The sequence below is a fragment of the Dermochelys coriacea genome, chromosome 10, assembly GCF_009764565.3.
Source record: "Dermochelys coriacea isolate rDerCor1 chromosome 10, rDerCor1.pri.v4, whole genome shotgun sequence".
NCBI lineage: Eukaryota > Metazoa > Chordata > Testudines > Dermochelyidae > Dermochelys > Dermochelys coriacea.
The window spans coordinates 82,254,861-82,276,156 of NC_050077.1; the positions used below are offsets into that span (position 1 = coordinate 82,254,861).

Here is a 21,296-nt window from a genome sequence, read left to right on the forward strand (position 1 = left end):
TGACTTTATTTTAAAATGCTGGGCCACAAGAATATCATTTTTGGTAATGCAGGGACAACAGTCATTAAAAAAATAAAAATGCTAGCGCTCCAGTTAACTGCTACTGCACTAGCAGAGACAGAGGAAGAACATGCAAGGTATCCCATTGCATTTGGGATCCAATTTAACACCAACCCAGCTACATATCTGTGCCTATCAGGGTTCAAAGGGGATTTCCCTGTACCATGCAAGCCAAATAATAGACTAGCTCCCCAAGTCTTATCAACATTAATAATCTTAGTGTGTTTGATCACAATTGGGAACATTCAAGTTAAAGGATATGATTCTGACCATGACTGTGTGTGCAGAGTAGACCAAAGAGAATCAAGTTCACCATCATGGCAGGTTAAACTCTGCTGAAAACACTATGGGCCGATACTGCATATGATCTGGCCTAACCACAAAATTGTGGTCAGTACCGTATCAGCTAACAGACCTTCTGATAATTTTATTCAAGCCCAATAAGGTTATGTAATGAAGACAAGCCCCTACCTACTCTGTAGCAAACTTTTATAATAGCCCCAGCACATTTCCCAGATGAATAATAAACACTGTGCACACTGGTCAGGAAAATCACGCTGGAAGCTCGCTAGGACAACAGTGTTTTAACATGGTCACAGAGCTCACCGTTCCCATGCCAGTGGGGTCAGGGCCTTCCCGGCACATGTGCTGCCCAGCTAGAAACAGACATTCTAGCTACCCAGATTAACAGAAAGGTGGGGTAGAGGGAAAAGTGGAAAACAAAAAATATGAAGTTAGAGTAAATCTTTCATAGTGAAATAAAGCAGCGTGGAGGCTAGGTGGCGCAGTGTTAGGCCACTAGCCAGACACAGTCTAGTGCAAGGCCTAATGTCCTAGGTTCAAACTCAGCTTAGGCCACAAGACAAGATGAGTCAGGAAGCTTCATCCTATTCTCCCATGGACATCTGTCCACATTACAAAACCAGTGCTTAATTTGCTGTAGGGATAGCCTTCTGAAATGCCTGGCTCTATTATTTCATGAGTCCCTCACTTACACAAGTCTAGAACTGGCTACATAACAAAAGCAACAAATAAAGATAACAAGAGAGGTTATCAACAGGTCCAAGCACCCTACTGGATAAGGTTACTATCTAAATTCAGACTTCTTCCCCACCTATGAACGTTCCAGTGATGCTCTATGTCAGAATGTGTCATACAGATAAAACCAGCCAGATGCAAACATGCAAGACGGAACTGTGACACCTCTTTGGGTATTTTCTAAACTCTCTAATCAGGGAAAGCCTTCTCGGCTTTCTTCAGATGGGTCTCTGATTTATGGAATTGAAAGTGTTGCCAACTGACAACTTCTCCCTGTCACAGCAAGTTGCATTGTCAGTGATCAACAACATGATCTATTGACTCTGCACATCCAGAGCCAGCTGATATCAGCAGGTACGTAGAGAAGCCATTTCTATTAAGCCCATGTGCAGCACTTTACCCACAATGTTAGTAACCAATACAGGCCCGATCTCTGTCCCACTGAATTCATTAGGAACAGGATCCAGCCCTGTTTGTTGCTTCAGATCATCTGAGAAGGGTGTTACTGTTTGTATGCCCTAAGACTAACTCTCCATAGATCCAGATATGAAGTAATGGTCCCTGATGGATCATCACTGTTCACCAACTCTGTTTGCCTGTGCAAAAGACATTACACTCCATGGAGTTCCCTCGAAGGTACGTTCTCAGGAAGAGTGGCAGTCAGCTGAGAAGAGAAAGTGGCCTGACTCTTCTGGTCATTTATGTAATAGTTGGACCAACGCTATTTATTAACACTAGCTAATCACCATAGTAACATGACACACATGCCACTGCTCAAAAACTCTGAACTGACTTAAAGGAACACACACTGATATGGACACTGAGTTCTTCAAGTAGTTTTAAAGTCTGTTTTATAGAGATGTACTAGGCCAAATCAATCCCAGGGATAACTTCAGTGAAGTCAGGGGATATACCTCAGTGGCTGCCGTGGCATTTTCCAATGTCTTTATAATTAGAGTGTAAATATCTTTAGTTTTCACAAACCAATTATGCCTGAAAACAGCCACTTTAAAAGGTGAAAGAGACAAAGTAAGTTTGATGCAGTAGCTTTTTTTTTCTTTTTATTCTTTTAAAAGTCCTCGCTTTCTTTCTGTTCTAGGAAGGTACCACATGACAGCACTTTACACACTAGAACATAAATCTTGATACAATATCCAGCTGTGAACATGTGATGGCTCCCTATGTGGATAAAAGGATTATTTCAACATATACATACTTAGATTTGGTTCCACCCTGCAGCTTCACGCTCAGCCTATTTTACTGCTCCACAGCTGTGATATAAGCTGTGATGACTTACAAGGAGAGGCTGAGGGAACCAGGCTTATTTAGTCTGCAGAAGAGAAGTGTGAGGGGGGATTTGATAGCAGCCTTCAATTACCTGAAGGGGGGTTCCAAAGAGGATGGAGCTCGGCTGTTCTCAGTGGTGGCATATGACAGAACAAGGAGCAATGGTCTCTAGTTCCAGTGGGGGGAGGTCTAGTTGGATATTAGGAAAAACTATTTCACTAGGAGGGTGGTGAAGCACTGGCATGGGTTCCCTAGGGAGCTGGTGGAATCTCCATCCTTGGAGGTTTTTAAGGCCCAGCTTGACAAAATCCTGGCTGGGATGATTTAGTTGGTGTTGGTCCTGCTTTGAGCAGGGTGTTGGACTAGATACCTCCTGAGGTCTCTTCCAATCCTAATCTTCTATGATTCTTCTAAGGTTGGTCTTATCTTTGTGCATAAAGCATACAAAACTAAATGTGCCTTCATCCAAAAGATTCAAATGCCATCATTAGTTTCCTGTCCCCCCCACATCCCACCCCACCTGGGTTAACTGCAAGACAAGACATACAGGAATGCCAGACCAAGGATACCATTGGATCCTTTAGAGGGAGTTAAAAATTGACTCTTGCTATTTCAGTTATTCTTTTTGCTGCCTGTTTGAACAAACATCAGACTGTTTACCACAGATGTCTGTACTTAAAGAGTTCTGTCGTCACCAGCAGATGTCACTATGGCATCTGGAGTGTACGTATAACAAAATAGTCAGGTTTAAATTTATTTGTGTGGCCTGCAGGAAAAGATCCAAAAAGTTACAGTGTTCCATAAGTGGAGTCTAAAAATATAAAATAAAACCAAGTCTATAACTTGATCTCCTTAAAGAGTTTAAGCTGCAGACTTTAAAGCACACGTAAGCAGTTTTAAGTATAGTGCCTATTGTCCAAATGTCAGAGCAACTCGATCCACCTATTTTCAAAGGCAAGTCTGCCGTAGTCTAAAAGAACAGTAAGAAGTAATATCTCCGAAATGCAGCAAGTAACCGCAGAATGCTGTCCAAAGTGAAAACCTCTCAGATCCTCACTTAGAGTTGTGTGCAAAGCGGACAACATTTTGTCCACGTGCAAGGCTTAGACACATGTTCTGTATTAGGAAAAGAAAGGCAGCTTCCTTGCAGCTTTCCTTAGCTCATCAAGTAATTGTGCAATTAGAAAAAATATGTACGCATTCCCTCAGGATGTTTAGAAGTGTTTACAGTGGCACACGAGACCCCCATGCGGCCCTTAGCAACATATTGAGGTGTGTAATGTAGTTAGCAACAGCAGCAGCTTCTTCCTAGCTGGCAGAAAGATTTCCCTTTGGTTCTAAAGCGCAAAGCAGAGTCACGGTCCCCTTTGCTCCTAAGGTAGGGCTGTGCCTGGAAAACTGGCAAGTCTAATGGCAGCAAAACTGACTACTGCGGGGACTCACTTTCTGTAACAACTGAACTTAAACTCACAGGCATGTGGCCAACAGTAAGCACAATCCACCCCCCACCCCCACCCCGCTGTAACTCAATACGGTTTATGCAGCCACGCACTGAACCATATGTGAAGGAAGGCTGCAAACTCACATCTTAAAATGAAACGAGCACCTAAAATCTCAGCACCCAGAGGTTATTTAGCCCCCAACACCTTCCCCATGCTCAGCCCCCTTTTGTGCTGCTGAAGACAAGCTGCCACTACAACCCCAAACTTAGCACAGTCTTTGAGACTTCATTTTTGTTTGAAAGTATTTTCTCCATTTTCTCCGTAAGGGAAAAAAAAAAGATACAAACTAATCCCACATGCAATGTAGCCCAGATGACGAGCTGTGAGTGCTTTACTCAAAAGAGTTCTCTCGTCGTCATTCCCAGTCATCCCTCAGGAGGCGAGCGAAAGATTTTATCCCTTTCAACTTTTTGGAGAAAAATCCCCTCCTTTACCCCTCCTTGTTTACTGTAGACCTTTCACTAATTGACCAACGGCCTTATTAAACTGTGGCTTTCTCAGGCTGTTTTTCCTTTGGTTACCAACATAAGAAAAAAAATCAATTTCCCCCCTTTTTAAAGCTTCCTGCTGCCGTCGTGCCTTCAGCCCTGACAGAAGCTTTCTAGAGTTCAGCAGATTGTAGAGAGGAGAGGGAGCTTACCTGGTAGGAGGCTGAGAGCCCAGGCTACAAAGAGCCCTCTGTAGAAGTCCATGTGAGTGCTAGAGGCTTCTGGTACCCTACTCCTACCATCCGCTTGAGGCACCGAGCCAGAGTGGTAGCCTTACTCTGAAAAAAGCTTCCACTTATCCCCAGCCTTTCCCAGCTCCCTGCCAGAAGCTGCTCATTGGGAATGAGTGGGAGGGACAAGCTGAACTTGTAGGAGGTACAGCATGAGAGGATTGAAGAGAGGACATGCTTTGCAGAGAGTCCACCCTGACTGCCTGTCCTGCCAGGACCCCTCTCCCCCAGACTTCCTGCTCAGATACCTCAGCTTGGGCAGCATCGAGAGACAGTCAATGGGAGGGCACTTATGCCTTCCAGGGCAAGGAAAGATTATTTCTTCCTACACAGAACAATCATTTCTGATGACAAAATAATATAGCTGAAGCCGAGATCAGTGCTGGCTCTTGATCCTACTGGTCACTGGAGAGTTACACCAGGGTTCAGTCTGAGCCATTGCATTTACCTTCTGTTAAGATCTATTCTCATTATGCTTCCTGGTAGGTAGGAGAGAGAGCAGTCCGCTGGGGTGCCAGGGCTTAGCAGGGAATTCTTCCTGAGGGACTGACCTGGCTGTACCTGGAACCGTGCAGGTCTCTATTGAAAATGCCTGCCTGGTGAGTGCTCAGGCTAAGTTTTATCTCATTGTTATTCAGCACTTTTGCTATAGCCTGAAGTTCATGCTTGCCTCCCAGCCAGGCACCTAGAACAACATAGCCGGGAATCTCACAGGGGACCAGGGAGAGATAAAGGCTTCACAATTGTCCAATAGCCATGATCATCCCCCTATGCTCTGAGATGAATCCCCCAAGACCTGATTGTCCCCTCTGCTGTGCACAAAGTGCCGCTTCGCTTGGTCACCATCAGCCCAGTAACGACTGTGCGGATCTAACTTATCGAAGGCAGTTCAGCGGTACCTATCGCACCTGAGCTGCATCCAGCAGCCAAGCACGGCAAAATCCAAAGGCTGCTCTACTCCACGACCACCTCCCGCAGTGTTGGGGGAGGTAGTCGTTTTGGAGTAGAAGGAGTCATGACGACTGTGGAGGTGGCTTTAGCGAGAAAGACAGCCTCACTATTTGATTTGAACACAGCTAAACTCAGGGTCAATACAATCTCCCTTGGCATGGAGTTCCACAGCGGGGGTCCCACCACACATCACTGGAGAGTATTATCTTGGCTCTCTTTGCTCTAAAGAGATGATGTAGCTACACCTAGGTAGGTAACATTCATAGGGAGTCAAGTCCCAACCCAGTAAGGGGTTTTTATATTAAGACCCAGACTTTGAGTGCCAGATGGTCAGCCAGTATAAATCAGTGTCGCTCTGATTTATAGCAGCTTTGGATCTGGCCTTGCATTGAGATTAGACATGAATACAAATCAGTGGGGTTGGTGCAATGTCAGAAAGATAAGATCATGTCAGCTCTTCGTGTTGCTGCTGCTGCATGCTTTTCTCCTTTTTGTACCAATCTACTACCAGAATTACCATTTGCACGGTAGGATCTCTGTTAAAGCACAATACCAGCCAGCAGAATGGGTCGTGTTGCTCATCAATGAGATTGTGAAAGGGACATTCCACGCATAGAAAGCTAGTCCTTATAATCAGAAGATGGAGATGACAAGGCCTAAATAATTCCCTCCTCCCACTCAATCACCCCACTTAACAACAACAACATCCACCACCTTTTGAAATTAGTCCAAATGTCAGACTCTTATCTCTGTCTATTGGCTATTTTTCAAACCGGGTACAGGATCTGAAGAAAGAAGTTAAGCTCTGCTCCAGACATTCTCAGATGAAGCAGAACATTTGGGAGAGCTGATTTCTTTCCACAGAAAATGCATGTTTGGGGACTCCAGATTGGAGAGGATGAATGTTTGAACCGAGATCAAAGCAGCAGCAGAATCCAAAACATTTCAAATGTGTGCATGCTCTTCTAATTTGTTTGCGTCCGGTACTTTCCAGGCGCTAAATGCTTTTTGATAAAATTCAACATTTTCAGTTTTCTTCCTGAATTTCCCACCTGCCTCTCCCCATGTCAGTTTTTGACCAAAAACAAAAATATCAGAATTTCAAGGGAGATCAACAGCTGAAGGAAAACAATACTTTTCTTTTTGTAGTATATGATTCTTTAATCATTATTTTTGGGGAATAACAAACAGAGGAAAGTATTAAAATACAAAATTATACACAAGTACATAGGAAATTTAACCGTGGACTAACTGAAGTACAAAAGACAATGGTGGATAAGAACTATTCAATTTAAATAAAAAATGCAACATTACAAGCCATGATCCCAGTAAGGGTCTCAGAACAGCAGACTTTGTGGTTTAAAGGCATGTATATTTGACTCGGGCCAGTAAAATGCTCCACAGTAAATCCCCAGTTTTACAAAGACTTACACGCATGCTTAATTTTAAACACTGTGAAGTCAGCGGGATTACACACAGCAAGTAAAGTAAAGTACACGCATAAGTCGAAGGATGTCCCATATTTTACTGGCAACATGCTCAGAGAAAGAAGATGGGTTACCATTGAGCCACAACAAAAAGTCCCCTAGGAATGTCACTGTTACCAACCAGCAAACCTATGATTTAATCACTTGTATGGAAAAACTGCAAATCACATCACACTACTTTGTATTCTGCAGTGTTGTGGTAGCCATGTTGGTCCCAAGATATTAGAGCGACAAGGTGGATGAGGTAATATCTTTTATTGGACCAACTTCTGTTGGGGAGAGAGACAAGCTTTCGAGCAACACAGGACCTGAAGAACTGTTCCATGTGACTCGAAAGCTTGTCTCTCTCCCCAACAGAGGTTGGTCCAATAAAAGATATTACCTCACCGGCCTTGTCTCTCTACTTTGTATTCTGAACATTTCCCAAAAGGTTTGAAGAAATTCAAAGGAGTTTTTAAAAAAATGATACCCTTTGATTGAGTATTAGTGACTTGAATTAACTGAGAACCTCCTTCTAAGTTGTAGCTTCAGAGCAATTGGGCTCTTCAGCAGATTGAAATCTGCCTGTTTACAAGATGTTTGGACCCAAATGTCCAAAAAGCCACAGTCATGCTTAGTTTCAGTGCCACTAGAATGTGTGCATCACCTTAAACCTCAGAGTGGTGCCGCAAATGTGTACTGAAAGTAAATACAGTCTGATGATAATGGGTCAGATTGACAATCCTTACTGCCACTGAGTAATAACTTACTCCAGGAATAGTCCCACTGAAATAAATGGGACTACTTGCAGAGCAGGGTATTCCTCACTGCAAAAGAGGCAAAATCTGGCCCAACATGAGATGGGGCACTAACCTCAATGAACCATATCTTCCTCATAGGTCTTCCCCTGTACCGCCATTTAACTTAACCTATTTTACCTGTACTCCCAGATACAGGACACTCAGTTCTGAACCCCTCCCAGGTACAAAGTTAGACAGCCATTGTGCAATATGGCCTGGCCAGCATTTCTCCACCAACCACCGGTGTTAGGTCTTTTCAAAACTGGACAGCTATTTGAGAGAGCTGGAATTTGCTTCCAACTACTAGATAAATGGGGCAGCAATGTACTTGCTGTAAACTGTGGCTTTGAGATGAGAAGTAATTAATTGCTGTCATCATCTAAATTCTCCAGAAAAGGGACCCACCAGCTCCACACTGCCAGAGTCTTATATGGTGAGAGTCTGCAGGCTACATGACAGCCAAACACAACAAGTATGGGAAAGTTCCCCCCAGTACTTTCTCCAGAAACGATAGCTGTGATGTGGCATGACTCTAGCAAATGTGGTTAGTTTTCAGTGTTTACACAAAGTGTGTTTTCAGTGAATGCTGTTATTAACCGAGGGGCAAGTCCATTTGTGGAAGGTGATGGACATTTGCGGTTTTTCAGAAATTAAGCAGGATGGGGTGGGTAAGGTTGGATGTTACAGACATGATCAAAACCATAGATAGTAAAAGATGGGCCCACGCCACAATGTTTGCCACTGTAACCAGATCTGAACTTTGGGGGGTTTCAAATCCAGGATTTCAATTCAGATCACCTTGAGTTAGAAAATATTAAAATAGCCTAGCAACATTTTGTTCTGACTTAGTGACAGCTACTGGAGAATCTCAGAGTACTTAGAAACATCAGTCAATCCTCACAATTAGGTACATTTTATGATATGGATGGGTAAACAGAGTACATAGACATTAATGGCTGTGCAGGATGCAATGGGGAAGAAGAGCCTCCCTAAACAGACTACCTGGACTGTGGTCTAGGCATGCAGGAGTGAGCGGGCATTGTGCACCCACTACTCTTTTCCTGCTGGGAATGAGCGGGTAGAGCATAAGCACCAGTCTGGGCAACTGAGCGAGCATAGGCGGTATCATAATTTATTGTTGACACAGGCTAGAGGAAGAGGAGTGCAGGCAGGAAATTGTGGCTCTTTAATATTCAGTCCTTTCTTCAGGATGGTCCTGGGGTGGGACGCAACACACTGCTGTGTCTTTGTGACACAATTTAGGCCAGAGTGACTTGCCCAAGGTCCCAAAGCTAGCCTGAGGCCGAGCCAGGAAGAAAAACCAACAACTTTCAGTCCCCTATGTGAATCACTAGCCAATATGCCTTGTCAACCAGATTCTTCCAAATCTAGTACAAATTTTCCATCCAAATTCAGATTCTCTTGTGGACAACTTGCTGTACTATAAAAATGTCTTCATAAATCGCACTACGGTACTCACTGTGGGATCAAGGTGCCATACTCAAAGAAACTTGGAGAGATATATTCAGGTACATCAGCTGTCATGTGGGGAAGGGCAGGGTTTGTTGCTTGTGACAGCAAACTGCCCAAGCTCACTGTTTGTGTAACTGGGACCCCGCACAGCAAACAGTAGACATATTAATGTGAGCTCTCTGGCCAACAAAACCCTCACAATAACATTGTCTAATGTGCAACATAGAAGCACTTGGAAACTTCCAAAGATTGGACTTGGCCCTGCCTCAGTGCAAGGTGCTGGACTTGATGACTTCCCGAGGTCTTTTCCAGCCCTATATTTCTATGTTTCTGTTGCAAATACGTTACCAGACCCTATTTAGAAATATGAATCCAATTCAGTTTGCTAAGCAATCTAGGTTGGACTCCATTAATGATTTTAGTTATTTTCTCATAATGAGCTTCTGCAGCAGGCACTGACTTCTCCAGCCACTTGTTCACAGTGAATCATTTCCAGTGTGTGCGGGGGGGGGGGGGGGGAATGTAATCATCAATATAACATTTTCCCTGTGTATTAGCATGTAAAAGTTGCCAAAATTTCTAAACAACCATCCTCTGTATTTCTGGAACCTCTCAAACAAAGCTGGCAATACCTAGGAGTTCAATAAATACAGTAAATCACGATAGAATACTGAAAAATTGGCAAATACATCGGTAATTCTGCACCTGGCATCTCACATGACATGCCTATTGATGAAATGGACTGCAGTCTAGTTCCCAGAGTTTACCTAACTATCCACTGGTGCCAAGGGTGCCTGTAACCCGGCTCAGACTCACCGGCAGCGCCTCCTGCTGGCCGTCTCAAGGAATTAGCATTCCAGCCTCCAGAGCGCCCTCTGTTGGCCGGTGTCTTGCCTTGCTGCTGGCTCCCGTGTCCCTCCCAGGACCCCGGTGCCCCTTCAACTGGGTGCTACCCCTGGCAGTACCCCACAGGTCTGGGTCTCCCCCTCCCAGGGGAACCACCACCCACTATCCCCACCTCACCTCAGTCCTAGGCTTCTGCCAGTCACCAACTAGCCCCTGCTCCCTGGGGCAGACTGCAGTATAAGCCACTCATCACAGGCAAGGGGGTTTGGACCTGCTGCCTCTGCCTACCTGCAACCCCCATACCTAAAAGGCCTTCCCAAGCCTGCAGCTTGGGGTTTTCCTAGGCCGGAGCTCCCCAGCTCCCTTGGCCCTGCTCCAGACTAGGTCCTCTATTGAGGTCTCTTCAGCTAGGTCCCTCTCTCTCAGGGCTAGAGAGAGAGTTCTTCTGTTCCTGGCTTCCCTGGCTTTTATAAGGCCCGCTGGATCTGTTTGGGGCATGGCCCCCAGCTATGACGGCTCTGCCAATCAGGCCAGCTTTTCCCCTGCCCCAGCCTCTCCCAGGGCCGATTTAGGCCCTTCCAGGCAGGAGCGGGTGGCCACCCCGCTACAATGCCACATTCATTGCTTTCAGGACAGAGGAAAAATCCAGCACTTTTCCAGAGTTCACATCATTAATGATGCTAACACTCTTTATGGAAAACTCGGATAATAGCTAAGCTTTGGGATAATTGCCTCTAGAAAGTGAGCAGTGGAAGCAGAAATTTCCAGGGTCTCCCATTGTTTAAAGTGGTTGCAGTTGCAGGGAATTCCCAATAGAGAAGAGCTAAGAAAAGGGGCTGAAAAAAGTGTTTCACTTTGGCCCAGTATAAATGGCTCAAAAAGGTTGCTGCAGAACACTGTTCTTGGTGTGACAATTCCTAACTCACAAGAGTCACAGTTTCACAAACTGGATTCACAGATGTTCTGGGGAGCCCCATTTGATACGAACTTCCTGGAAACAATCTCCCCTCCCCGACTTCTCATAAGGGCACCTGCCCTGCCCTCTCAGCTGGATGATCTGTAATTTTGGAAAAGTGACACATGGCAAAAGGAACAGTGGAATTCTGTCACTCTACCACCCTGGAACTTTTTGAGAGAGGAGGAAGGTTGGAAAAGTTACAGAGGGGAAAAAGTAAAAAGTAAAGAATGTCCACTCCCCACGGACTTATTGTGTTGAACCCCACAGCAAAAAGGGAAATAAAAAGGGCGGGGGGGGGGAGTAAAAGATATTTCACAATTTTTTTTTAAAGAAAATAAATATTATTCCATTTTTGTGTGCTATACATAGATTTTTTTCATAAATTCCCCCTCCCCCCCCAATTTTGCAGCTCTAATAATTTGAATGGGAATGTAAGTATCATGTGATCAGGCCTGATCATACCACACTCTAATCTGTCACCAAAAGTTACAGCAGATGAGCAATTCTGTGAGCCTTTTCTCTTATCATACAGATTAATTCAACATCTGAAGACGCCACATTACCTCATGTTTACCCCAATAACTGGGAAAGGGTGAGAGATGATTGTATTGATCCTCACAGGTTTTGAGTTTAAAACCAGCTCTGAAGGCAAAGAGAATCTTTTTCTCAAATTGTTTACGTAGATCGGGGTGAAGAATTTGCTTAGATAAATTTTGTCTCTTTTTCTGTTTGTGAATTGGCTGTAAAAAGCTTGCCAATCTCTCAAGTTTATCCACTATTCAGAATGATTCATCAATTAATGCAGGATGTAATCTTATTTGGTAGATCTGCTGAAAAGCCAGCGTTTGCATAGTTCGCATTTTACAGTGATTCATATGGCTATATTGTTTTGAGGAGTTTTTTTTGCTGTGTTATTAGAAATCATGTTCAGACATCTTAATATTGCTGATCTTCTTGGCAGGAGCTAGAAATGCCAGAAGTTCAAAGGAAAATAAAGCTTCATTGTGATAATATTGATGTAATACTTTGAAAATGTAAACAACTGTTCGCTGAAATGATCTATGGGGAAATGAGAGAAGGAAATAATGACAAGGGAGGGACCTGGAAACAAAATCACTTCAGAAAATCTAGCTGTTATGGTGACATTGCACTGTACCCATCTGGAAAATTAAACAGCATAGGTTATCCTGGGTTACAGACACTTGCAAAAGAAGATTTTCATTGCTAGTCATCCGATGGGATTAATCCCGCAGGAGGAAAAAGTTGGTGCAAATTAAGAACTACCTTCCTATTTTATAGTTGGATCACTGTCCTAGTCAGCGCTCTTTTTAATCTAGGCCAGATAGTCATTTCCAATTTTTTTTCACTACAACAGAGCCAAATTTGAGCTAAATGCATCTCCCCAGCGGCTGGAATTTACGCATGTTTGTATGAGAACAAGGAGAAGAGGATGCAACCATCAGACTGATATGCTCTCTCTCTGCCAAAGTTTATTATTTAAACAGAAAGAGCTGATTTTTTTTTAAATGGCAGCAGTTGATTATGATTCTTAGTGAAAACAGCAGCGGCAACACTGGAGAGTCTCAAAGTTTTTATACATTTTGGAGGAAAATTTGTGAGCTGATAGCAATATTTCATTGTGGGAAATGAAGATAGATAGGGTATAAACATCTCCCGCACAAATAACTGATTGTGGAAAGAAACAATTGATCCCTAACAAAAACCATCAGATGTTTGGAACTAGACTAGGAAAAGCTTTGCCACTTTTTTTTTGGCTTTGTAAAAGCAATTACAGTGATAGTACAATTTATTTCTTTTACAACAGAGTGAAAAAGATGGGGGTTGGGGAGTTCGCTGCTAACACAAGCTAGCGATATTGATGGCAGAATACAAATGTACTATCATATACTTCCTGTGAACCTTGCGTATATTTCTTTCTTTCTTTCCATACTGGACTGCCACATCTGGTAGAGGTTTTTAGATTTGAATAACAGATTATGCTTCTGATTTATTACTACATTTCCAAACTCATATATTCTGCTGATTTCATTCAGACTACAACTGTCTATATCCAGCTATTGTCTCTTGTTAGACGGTAAGTGCCATGGGGCAGGGACTGTCTTTTTTGTTGTGTGTGTGTACAGTGCCTAGCCCAGTGGAGTCCTGGTCCTTGACTAGGGCTACCAGGTGCTACGGTAATGCAGATGATACTTGCACAGTAGTTCTGCAATAGTAGCTTCATCTGTTACTTACATGCAATGCCCATGACAACCTCTTGACCATAGTATATGAGCTTCTGCCAAGCTTCTGCTCTCTTTTCCTTTATAGTTGATGACTTCCTGTCCCCCCTGCAGTCTCTATTCTCATGCCCTTTGTTCTTACCAGCCCCTCCGGAGCTTACCCACTCCTGGTTCTCAGCAGGCTCCCAGATCACAAGAATGAGAAGTTCTGTGCACATTGCAGGCGTTTTTTGGAGTCATTCCCCCAAGTTAATCATGAGCCTAATACGTTGACATGCTCGCTTGGAGGCTTTGCCATTGACTCAGTCCCTTAACTCCCACCAACAGCCGGAGACGTGCCAGAAATAAAACCTTGACTCTAAACACCTCTGAACAGAGCTGACTGGAAAATGTTTTTTTTTTCTCCTGCAGAAAATTTAACTTGTGGGGTTTTTTGGTGTGTGTGTGTGGGGGGGGTTGTTTTTGTCATTTTCTTGTTTTTACAAGACCCAAAATTTTCAGCCAAACACTTAAACTTTTTGGCGGAAGATGAAGATTTTGGTCTTGAGAAAAAAACTCTAATTTTTCTGCAGAAAGCCAACTGTTTTTGCAATAAATTTGGTTTTAACAGGCTAAAAAAACCCTCCAAACTCCTTGGTGTTAAAAATCTGAATCCAAGTTTTGTGTCAGGCCCTGCCTACCTACCCCACTACATTTCTGTTAAGAAATACCAGAACCTTAAAAAATCCATGGTGAGTAGTCAAAAAGCATGGAAGCAGCAGAAAAATGAAAGTAACCCATCTAACTAGTTTGTTCCATCCTCCCTTGGTTGGGGGAGTCACACTGATCAATTGTGAAATATAAATCTAAGAAATTCATAGATCTGAAGAAAGAAAAGGAGTACTTGTGGCACCTTAGAGACTAACAAATTTATTAGAGCATAAGCTTTCGTGAGCTACAGCTCACTTCATCGGATGAAGTGAGCTGTAGCTCACGAAAGCTTATGCTCTAATAAATTTGTTAGTCTCTAAGGTGCCACAAGTACTCCTTTTCTTTTTGCGAATACAGACTAACACGGCTGCTACTCTGAAACCTGTGATAGATCTGAAGGTTTCAGTTCCAGGCCAGAACAGGGGACCAGATCCCATCTGAAACAAACAAAAATTTGTGATATCAGCTGTTACTTGGATAGTTTGTCCACAATAGCAGAAAAGTCATGAGATTTCAGCATTGCCAAGGCTATACCCGACCCTTAAAGCTGGGGCTCATTTTAATTGCTTGACTCATTGTTTGCTGCTAACATGAATTAGCCAATGATACTGTGTTTTATCCACTCAAAAGTAAAAGAATGTTTCCTTTCTGGGAGAAAAGTTCAGTAATTTATGTTAAATCCATGTAGCTGAATTAGGTAGAATTGGTTTTCATCAAGGGAATGAATACTTAATTTCTTGGAATTAAGTAGCGTGTAATCCAGTTACTATGCTAAAACAACACCATGGGAAACATGCTGCTCTCAGTTACATTGATGTAAAGCTGCAGTCTCTGTTGTAGGTGGAAAGACTCTAGATTCACACCAGTGTAACACGGCAGAATTTGGCTTTATTTAATTCATTTACTAAGGAGTCAATTTTGCAGCCCTTAATCCTGAATTCGCCCATTGGAGAGAATTAGGCTCTTAATATATAATTACTAAAAATATGAACGACTTAATAAACCACACATAGCTTGCCCAATGGAAATTGACTTCAATAGACATCCCTAGGAAAATAAAGGACTAATTTTAAGTCTCAAAATTTTGATTTATATACAATGCCTCGGCCCTGACTCCCAGGCCAAACTTGCCTAGATTGGATCCAGAGCTGAACACAGACCCCCATCCCAGCCCATCTTGAGTTGGAAGAAAGCCCACTTCTACCAACTTCCTGGATTTGCGTGATCTTATTTTCTCTTCATCGCAAGATACTCAGAAGCTAGCAGAGGATCACAGAAGTTCGTTGTACATTTTTTCACACACACTCATTTCTTTCCTAAATTCCAGGTTTTCCTCCTGCAGACACATCCTCACAACTGATGCTTAATATGCTGGATGCTTGTGTTCTTTGGGTTTTTGAAGAGTTAAACTAGGATACAGGGAATGTAAAGACACAGAGTCTAGGAACGAAAACAAAAAGGCTGCAGTAAATTAATACAGATGTCAGAAGAACTGGAATTTATTGTGGGGATATTCTGTGAGGTATTTTAACCATCAGCTGCACCAGAAACATGCAGTCATCCTTCATTGTAAGGATTGCATTCATAAAATGACAAACTAATCATATAGTAATTTGGAGTTAATGGGAGATCAGTGACGCAGGTTACCATGCAGATGTTTCTCATGAAGTTAGCATCAATTGTGATTTAATGACAATTTTAGCAGTGGCTATGCAATGCATCATGTTCAGAACATGCAATCCATTAGCAAACCCTGTAGCTTACTAGCACTGAATGCAATTCAGCTATTGGATATAGGGGAAGCCCCACAGTCAGGAAAGCAACGCCAGGCACCAGGAGAGGAAAAACAGAAATATCATCCAAAATACACCTGCAATAATTGGAGTAGGCTGGTCCATCCTGGGATAATGGTTGCCTGCTGTTCATCTCTGAATATTGTGCTGTACATTGAGACGGCTAGTCATGTGCAGACACTGATCCTACCAAATGAATTAAGAGTTGGTTTGTTGAATGTTGATTTAGTAGCGTAACTGCTGCTCATTCTAACAATAGTAAAAACAGAGATGCGGCAGAACGGAAACCTTCTTAATGTTACTCTAAGGAGGGTCTGAATGAGCCCCTGATTCCTAGGGACAAATTGAGGGAAAAGACTTCAGGAGCAGACTGTGTTTGCATATACACACCTATTCTGCTGAGGCGTTCAGCAGACAGAGCTGCTTTGCCAAAGTAATCGATTCTGGCTGGTCTTTGGGTTACAATTCACTTTAGCATTGACCGCAGGGGTAATGAAATGTTGTTACCCTTATTTCATGAGTAAAGGGCAGCCAAACTGGACTTAGCCTGCCTGGTTTGAGGGGCTCACCCTAAACCGAACCTCACTTGCTAAGCAGGGGGGAGGGATGCCCAATCACAAAGATGGCATGTTCCGGAGATTATCAATTTAATATGAAGCCAGGAAATGGTGGATCTTAAGCTGTACAAGTCTAGTATTCAAATAGTAAACCAAATGTCCCCAGCAGGAGCACTTTAGGAATACAAAAATGGAAACAAATCCCATGTGTACAGTAAATTTACACATCTCCTTATGGAATTCTGTATTCTGCTGCAGTATGGTCAAAGTTGCATTTATTTCCACTGTACCACCAGGATGCTAGAACTCCATGCTAAACTCCCATGCTTTTCAGTCAGCTGTCAGAGCACCAACGAATGCTGGCGTTGCTGTGGTCAGGCAGCATATTCCTGCAGCCTTCGGGTACATGTGTGTCTTTACCATGTGCTAGATTCATGGCGTCTCCCTGAGCCTTTGCTCACACTGATGGTGCAGGGGAGTGGGTATTCCCTAACACAGCCTCCAGCGTCTGCTCTTGTGTGAGACCACACTCCCTTTCGCAGCCACTGTTTCTATTCGAGAGGAAACCAACCTCCACTCTCTACTCATGGACGAAGGAGAAACAGCCCCCCTGACTCCTACACATGCAATCTCAGCAGAAACTCTGTTGTCTGATTTGAACGAAAAATAAAGTGCATCCATAACTGGGGACCTATTTCTCCACCACCTTCAAATAAAGAGCCCTGGCTTTGCCCCTTGGTCCCCCACTCTCGCCATAACCATTCTGGGTCCCCAATCCCAATATGTTACATTCATTTATTTTAAAACTCCAAAGAGGATCTAGCAAGAGGTATGCAGAATATTAAGCATGTCTCCTGATCTTCAGCTGTTGTTGCCTATGCTCCCATATCCCTTCCCGCTTCTTTGTTTATTGGAATCTCTTCTCATGTTGAATCTAATGTAGAGAATAAGATCCTAAAAGCAGGAAATTTGTCTGCAAAACTACGGTGCTGAATAGAAAATAGCAACACAGAGGGCCCTGACCCTCCAGCAGAACCACTATGGAGAGCAAGGCGAAGATTGTGAGCCTAGCCCCTGGAGCTAGCTTGGCCAAGAGGATAGATTAGCATGGCTGACTTGTACAATAGCATCCCTCCAGTGCTGCTTTTGTGTCTGGTTGAGGCAGTGAATCTACCTCTGAGTGATGGTATTACAGTGCTACTGTAGTAAAAGTTACCTCCTCCCTGCAAACAGGCTGATCATTAGGATAGAAGTCTTGGGCCTGCAAGTCTCCTAGCCACATTCCCCACCAGCGCCCAGTTCCAGAAGCAGTCTTGGAGGACAGAAAACATACTCGACGTATAATTGTAACACTGGGAAGGAACAAAGAGAAAACTTTGTTGAGGTAGCAGTGCTGCTCAGGCCGATTTGCTTTTTCAAGTATTTCTTAAAAAGCAACTTGACCTCAAGAAAACGGAGATTTGGAACCTGCTCTGTTTGGAATTCCTCTGGCACTGGACTCCCGGCACATCAGCTTTATTTATTAATCTCTTAGCCAAAATGCTTCTCTCCTAACAGGAAGCTCTCTACTTTTGCATCATTTGAAACAGTCCCCGCCCCCCTGGCCTAAAGGTTTTTATAACAGGTAGGAAAGCACCGGCCCTATTAATCTACAGGCATGTGACTTCTCTATTTCAGAAGGCCTCATGCTGCAATACGCATAGGGCCAAAGCCAGGAAGTCCCTGCAGATAATTGAAGAATGTTCTTCCATAAGAACTAAAATAAAGTTGCAACAGTTTTGAGAAACGTTCTAGCAAATTTAAGTTGTCTTGGCAATAAAGGCAGCTGTAATCTCCAGACATAAACATCCACTGCAGATAAAAGTACTTTGCACTCTGAAAAGCAACTTTTCTTTAAGGATCTTGAAATTACATCATAACCTGAGTTAATATAGCTCTGACCCAGTCTACCATAAGGGACTGTATAGACCAAATAATCCCGCACTGGCTAGAAAATTGACTAGATGATCGAATAAGTCTTTTCCATTTTCATTTCCATGACGCTAAGGTATTACTATTATACCCATTTTACAGGTGGACAAAGTGAGGCACAAAGAAGTTAAGAAATTTGCCCAAGGTCAAAAACGAATGTGAGGAATAGGTAGGAATAGAATCAAAATTATTGTCTCTTGGTGTAGTCAGTAGAGAACACTCGATCTTACTCTAAGTAGAGCTGGGTCAGGAATTTTTCAGCACAAGCTATTTTTGTTGTTGCTGTTGAAAAATGCCAATTCATTGAAACGGAAATTGTTTGTGAAACAGGATTGATTTTGACAAATCTCCTGACTCAAAAATGTATTGAAACAAGTTTCAAAATTGTCAAAAGTTTTGTTTTGACATCTTCGAAACAAAAAAATGCCAGGTTTCCACCTCAAAATGATGTCTTGTTTAGACACTTCAGCTAATTACACTGAAAAAGAGGTAAGAAAAAAGGTCAAAATCCAAATAAAAAAAATCATAATTATTGAAATGAAACATTTTGATTGACCAAAATGAGGGGAAATAAATCAAAATCTTTTGGCTTATGAAAATTTTTGAGATTTCAACTTCTCATCCCTGTTCTGGACAGTAAACATTTTTGAACTCTCAGAAATATTCATTAGATGGGAAAACCATTTCTGCCTAACTGTGACAGCTTACTTAATAATTCTTACTTTGAGGTGCTGTATTGTGGATGAACTTACAAGTTTCTACCTATTTGATAGATTACCAGTTGCACTGGTATTTGGCATTTTAAGTATAAGGTGGATCTATTAAAGAGGCAGGTGCTTTCCAAATGGAAGACACTTTTGAAAATGTGACAGTTGTACCTCATTTCCTCTGATCTGACTGTTCGGCATGGAAGCATTTTGCAATGCTGCCTCTTAAATGAGTAATTAGTTCCGGTGATCTGAGAGCAATAATAACCTGAGGACAATTTGGACTGCAGGGGATCTGAAGGAGTTTAAAAGGATAGAGACACCTTAGAAAAGGACTGGACACCCCACTGATGTTTTCACTAACAGTATATCTATACCATGCTTACACCTGTGGCTGGCCTGTGCCAGCTGACTCGGGCTAGCTGGGCTCCGGCTAAGGAGCTGTTTAAATGCAGTGTAGACATTCAAGTTCAGGCTGGAGGGCAAATTCCAGGACCTTTCCCCATCACGGGATCCTGAGCCCGAATGTCTACACTGCAATTGAACAGCTCCATGGTCCGATGCCCACTAGCCTGAGTCAGCTGGCATGGGCCAGCTGTAGGTTTTTAACTGCAGCATAGATATACCTTAAGACTCAAAACTTCAAGGTCACCTATTAACTAGAGGCCCCCTGGACCCAACCCTCCTGAGCTTTGTGGATGTTTGGATTCAGATTCGATTACAAATCTCAGCTTTGCAGCTTGGTCCCAACCTCTACTGTTAGCATTGGTAGGAAGTTATATTTAATGCTCATGCAAGGCTGTTTTCTCCAATGCACAAAACAGCTGCTAATCTGTTATTAAAGTGAGGGAATTAGTGCATTTCCTTTGATATTAGACAAGGGTTGCCTCATTATTAAAGCATCTTTTCAAATGCCATGTTTACACAGTTACCCTTAAAATAAGTGTTTGCTACTGAGGAATTTCTATTTGTTTACTTAGCCAGCATATTTTCTTTTTTATTTAGTCTCTTTTTGTTTATTTCTTCTTTTGAGTCAACAGTCATCTGTGCTGCCTTGCTAATAAATCAATTATTAAAATTTCCCCTGGGAAAAAGCTAGCTCTGGGTTACTGAAATATAAATTCCTTTTCGTGGCTTGCAGTAGTTCATTTCAGTTCTTGGTCAGGAGGAGTTTACAATCAGCCAGGAAGCATGTCTTAGTCAGTACAGCACAAGCATGGAAGTTAGAAGATCCAGAGCCCATTTGCATCTCTGCCCACAGATGTGGTGTGGGATCATGGGAGAGGAATTTAAGAGCAGATTTTTCACAGAACAAGCAGCACCCCTTTTCTGCATTGCACTTTGGCCTGGTATACTGAGCCCCTCAAGCTGGACAGCCAGATCCCCTGCTGAGCACCCAGAAAAGGACCTTTGGAAAGAACTCTGCCTATGACCTGCCCACAGTCACCCAGCTGTTAATCTGTGGCAAAGATGAGAACAGGACTCAGAACTTCCAACTCCCAGTCCAGTCTCATGCTCGTGCATCTGACCCTGTGAGGTACAGGCTGCTGAATTCAATGAGAACTGAAAAGGCCCAGGATCCCTCAAAAGGCGCTCAAGCACCTGACAGGCTTGGACTCCTCTCTTCTAAATCTCTACCCCATGCACCAAGACATTTTCAAACCCCAACCCTCTCGTTCTGAGAGCGAGTCACTGTTGAGGAACGCAGGAGAACCAGAAACGTGTGCGCATGAAAGCCAGATTTCTCCTCCTTCTACTGAAGGTGCAGTTTTGCCCAAAATGTAAAGCTATTACTGTTACCACTAAGTACTGACAATGGAAATCATTACGCTTCATACAGCTGCTCAGATATGTTTAATTTACAAAAAAGAAATTAAACACCACATAAAAATCATAAAAATGTAGGGAAAATGTACATTGTATTACTGAATATTATTTTCTCTCTTGCTCTGCAGCAGTATTATTCAGAGCTGTACATTTTTGTTACAGACTTTTGTCTGCTTGGAGAAATTACTCCCAGAACAGAGGCATTTGCTGTGTAATATAAATACGAATTCTTTTTGCTTTCCTCTAGTTCAATACTACCGAAGCAACATGCACAGTTAAGTCCCAAATACAAATGGGAAAGCCATTTCAAGCTGGATCTGTAAGAGAAGATGCCAAACTGGCTTTGTGCAGTTGGCAGTTCATAAAATCACAGAACATAAAAGGAGAGCCTGATTCATACCCTGCAGAAGGG

At 42.8% G+C, this 21,296-nt stretch overlaps 1 protein-coding gene across 1 annotated transcript in view; it reads right to left on the reverse strand.

The window, feature by feature from the left end:
• ITGA11 (integrin subunit alpha 11) overlaps nt 1–4,719 on the reverse strand; it is a 167,784-nt gene extending 163,065 nt beyond the window's left edge. Inside the window, exon 1 of the mRNA XM_043493798.1 lies at nt 4,528–4,719. Coding sequence (XP_043349733.1) covers nt 4,528–4,579 — 52 coding nt within the window. The 5' untranslated portion in view covers nt 4,580–4,719. The remainder of the gene's footprint in view (nt 1–4,527) is intronic.
• Between the last annotated feature and the right edge of the window lie 16,577 nt (nt 4,720–21,296).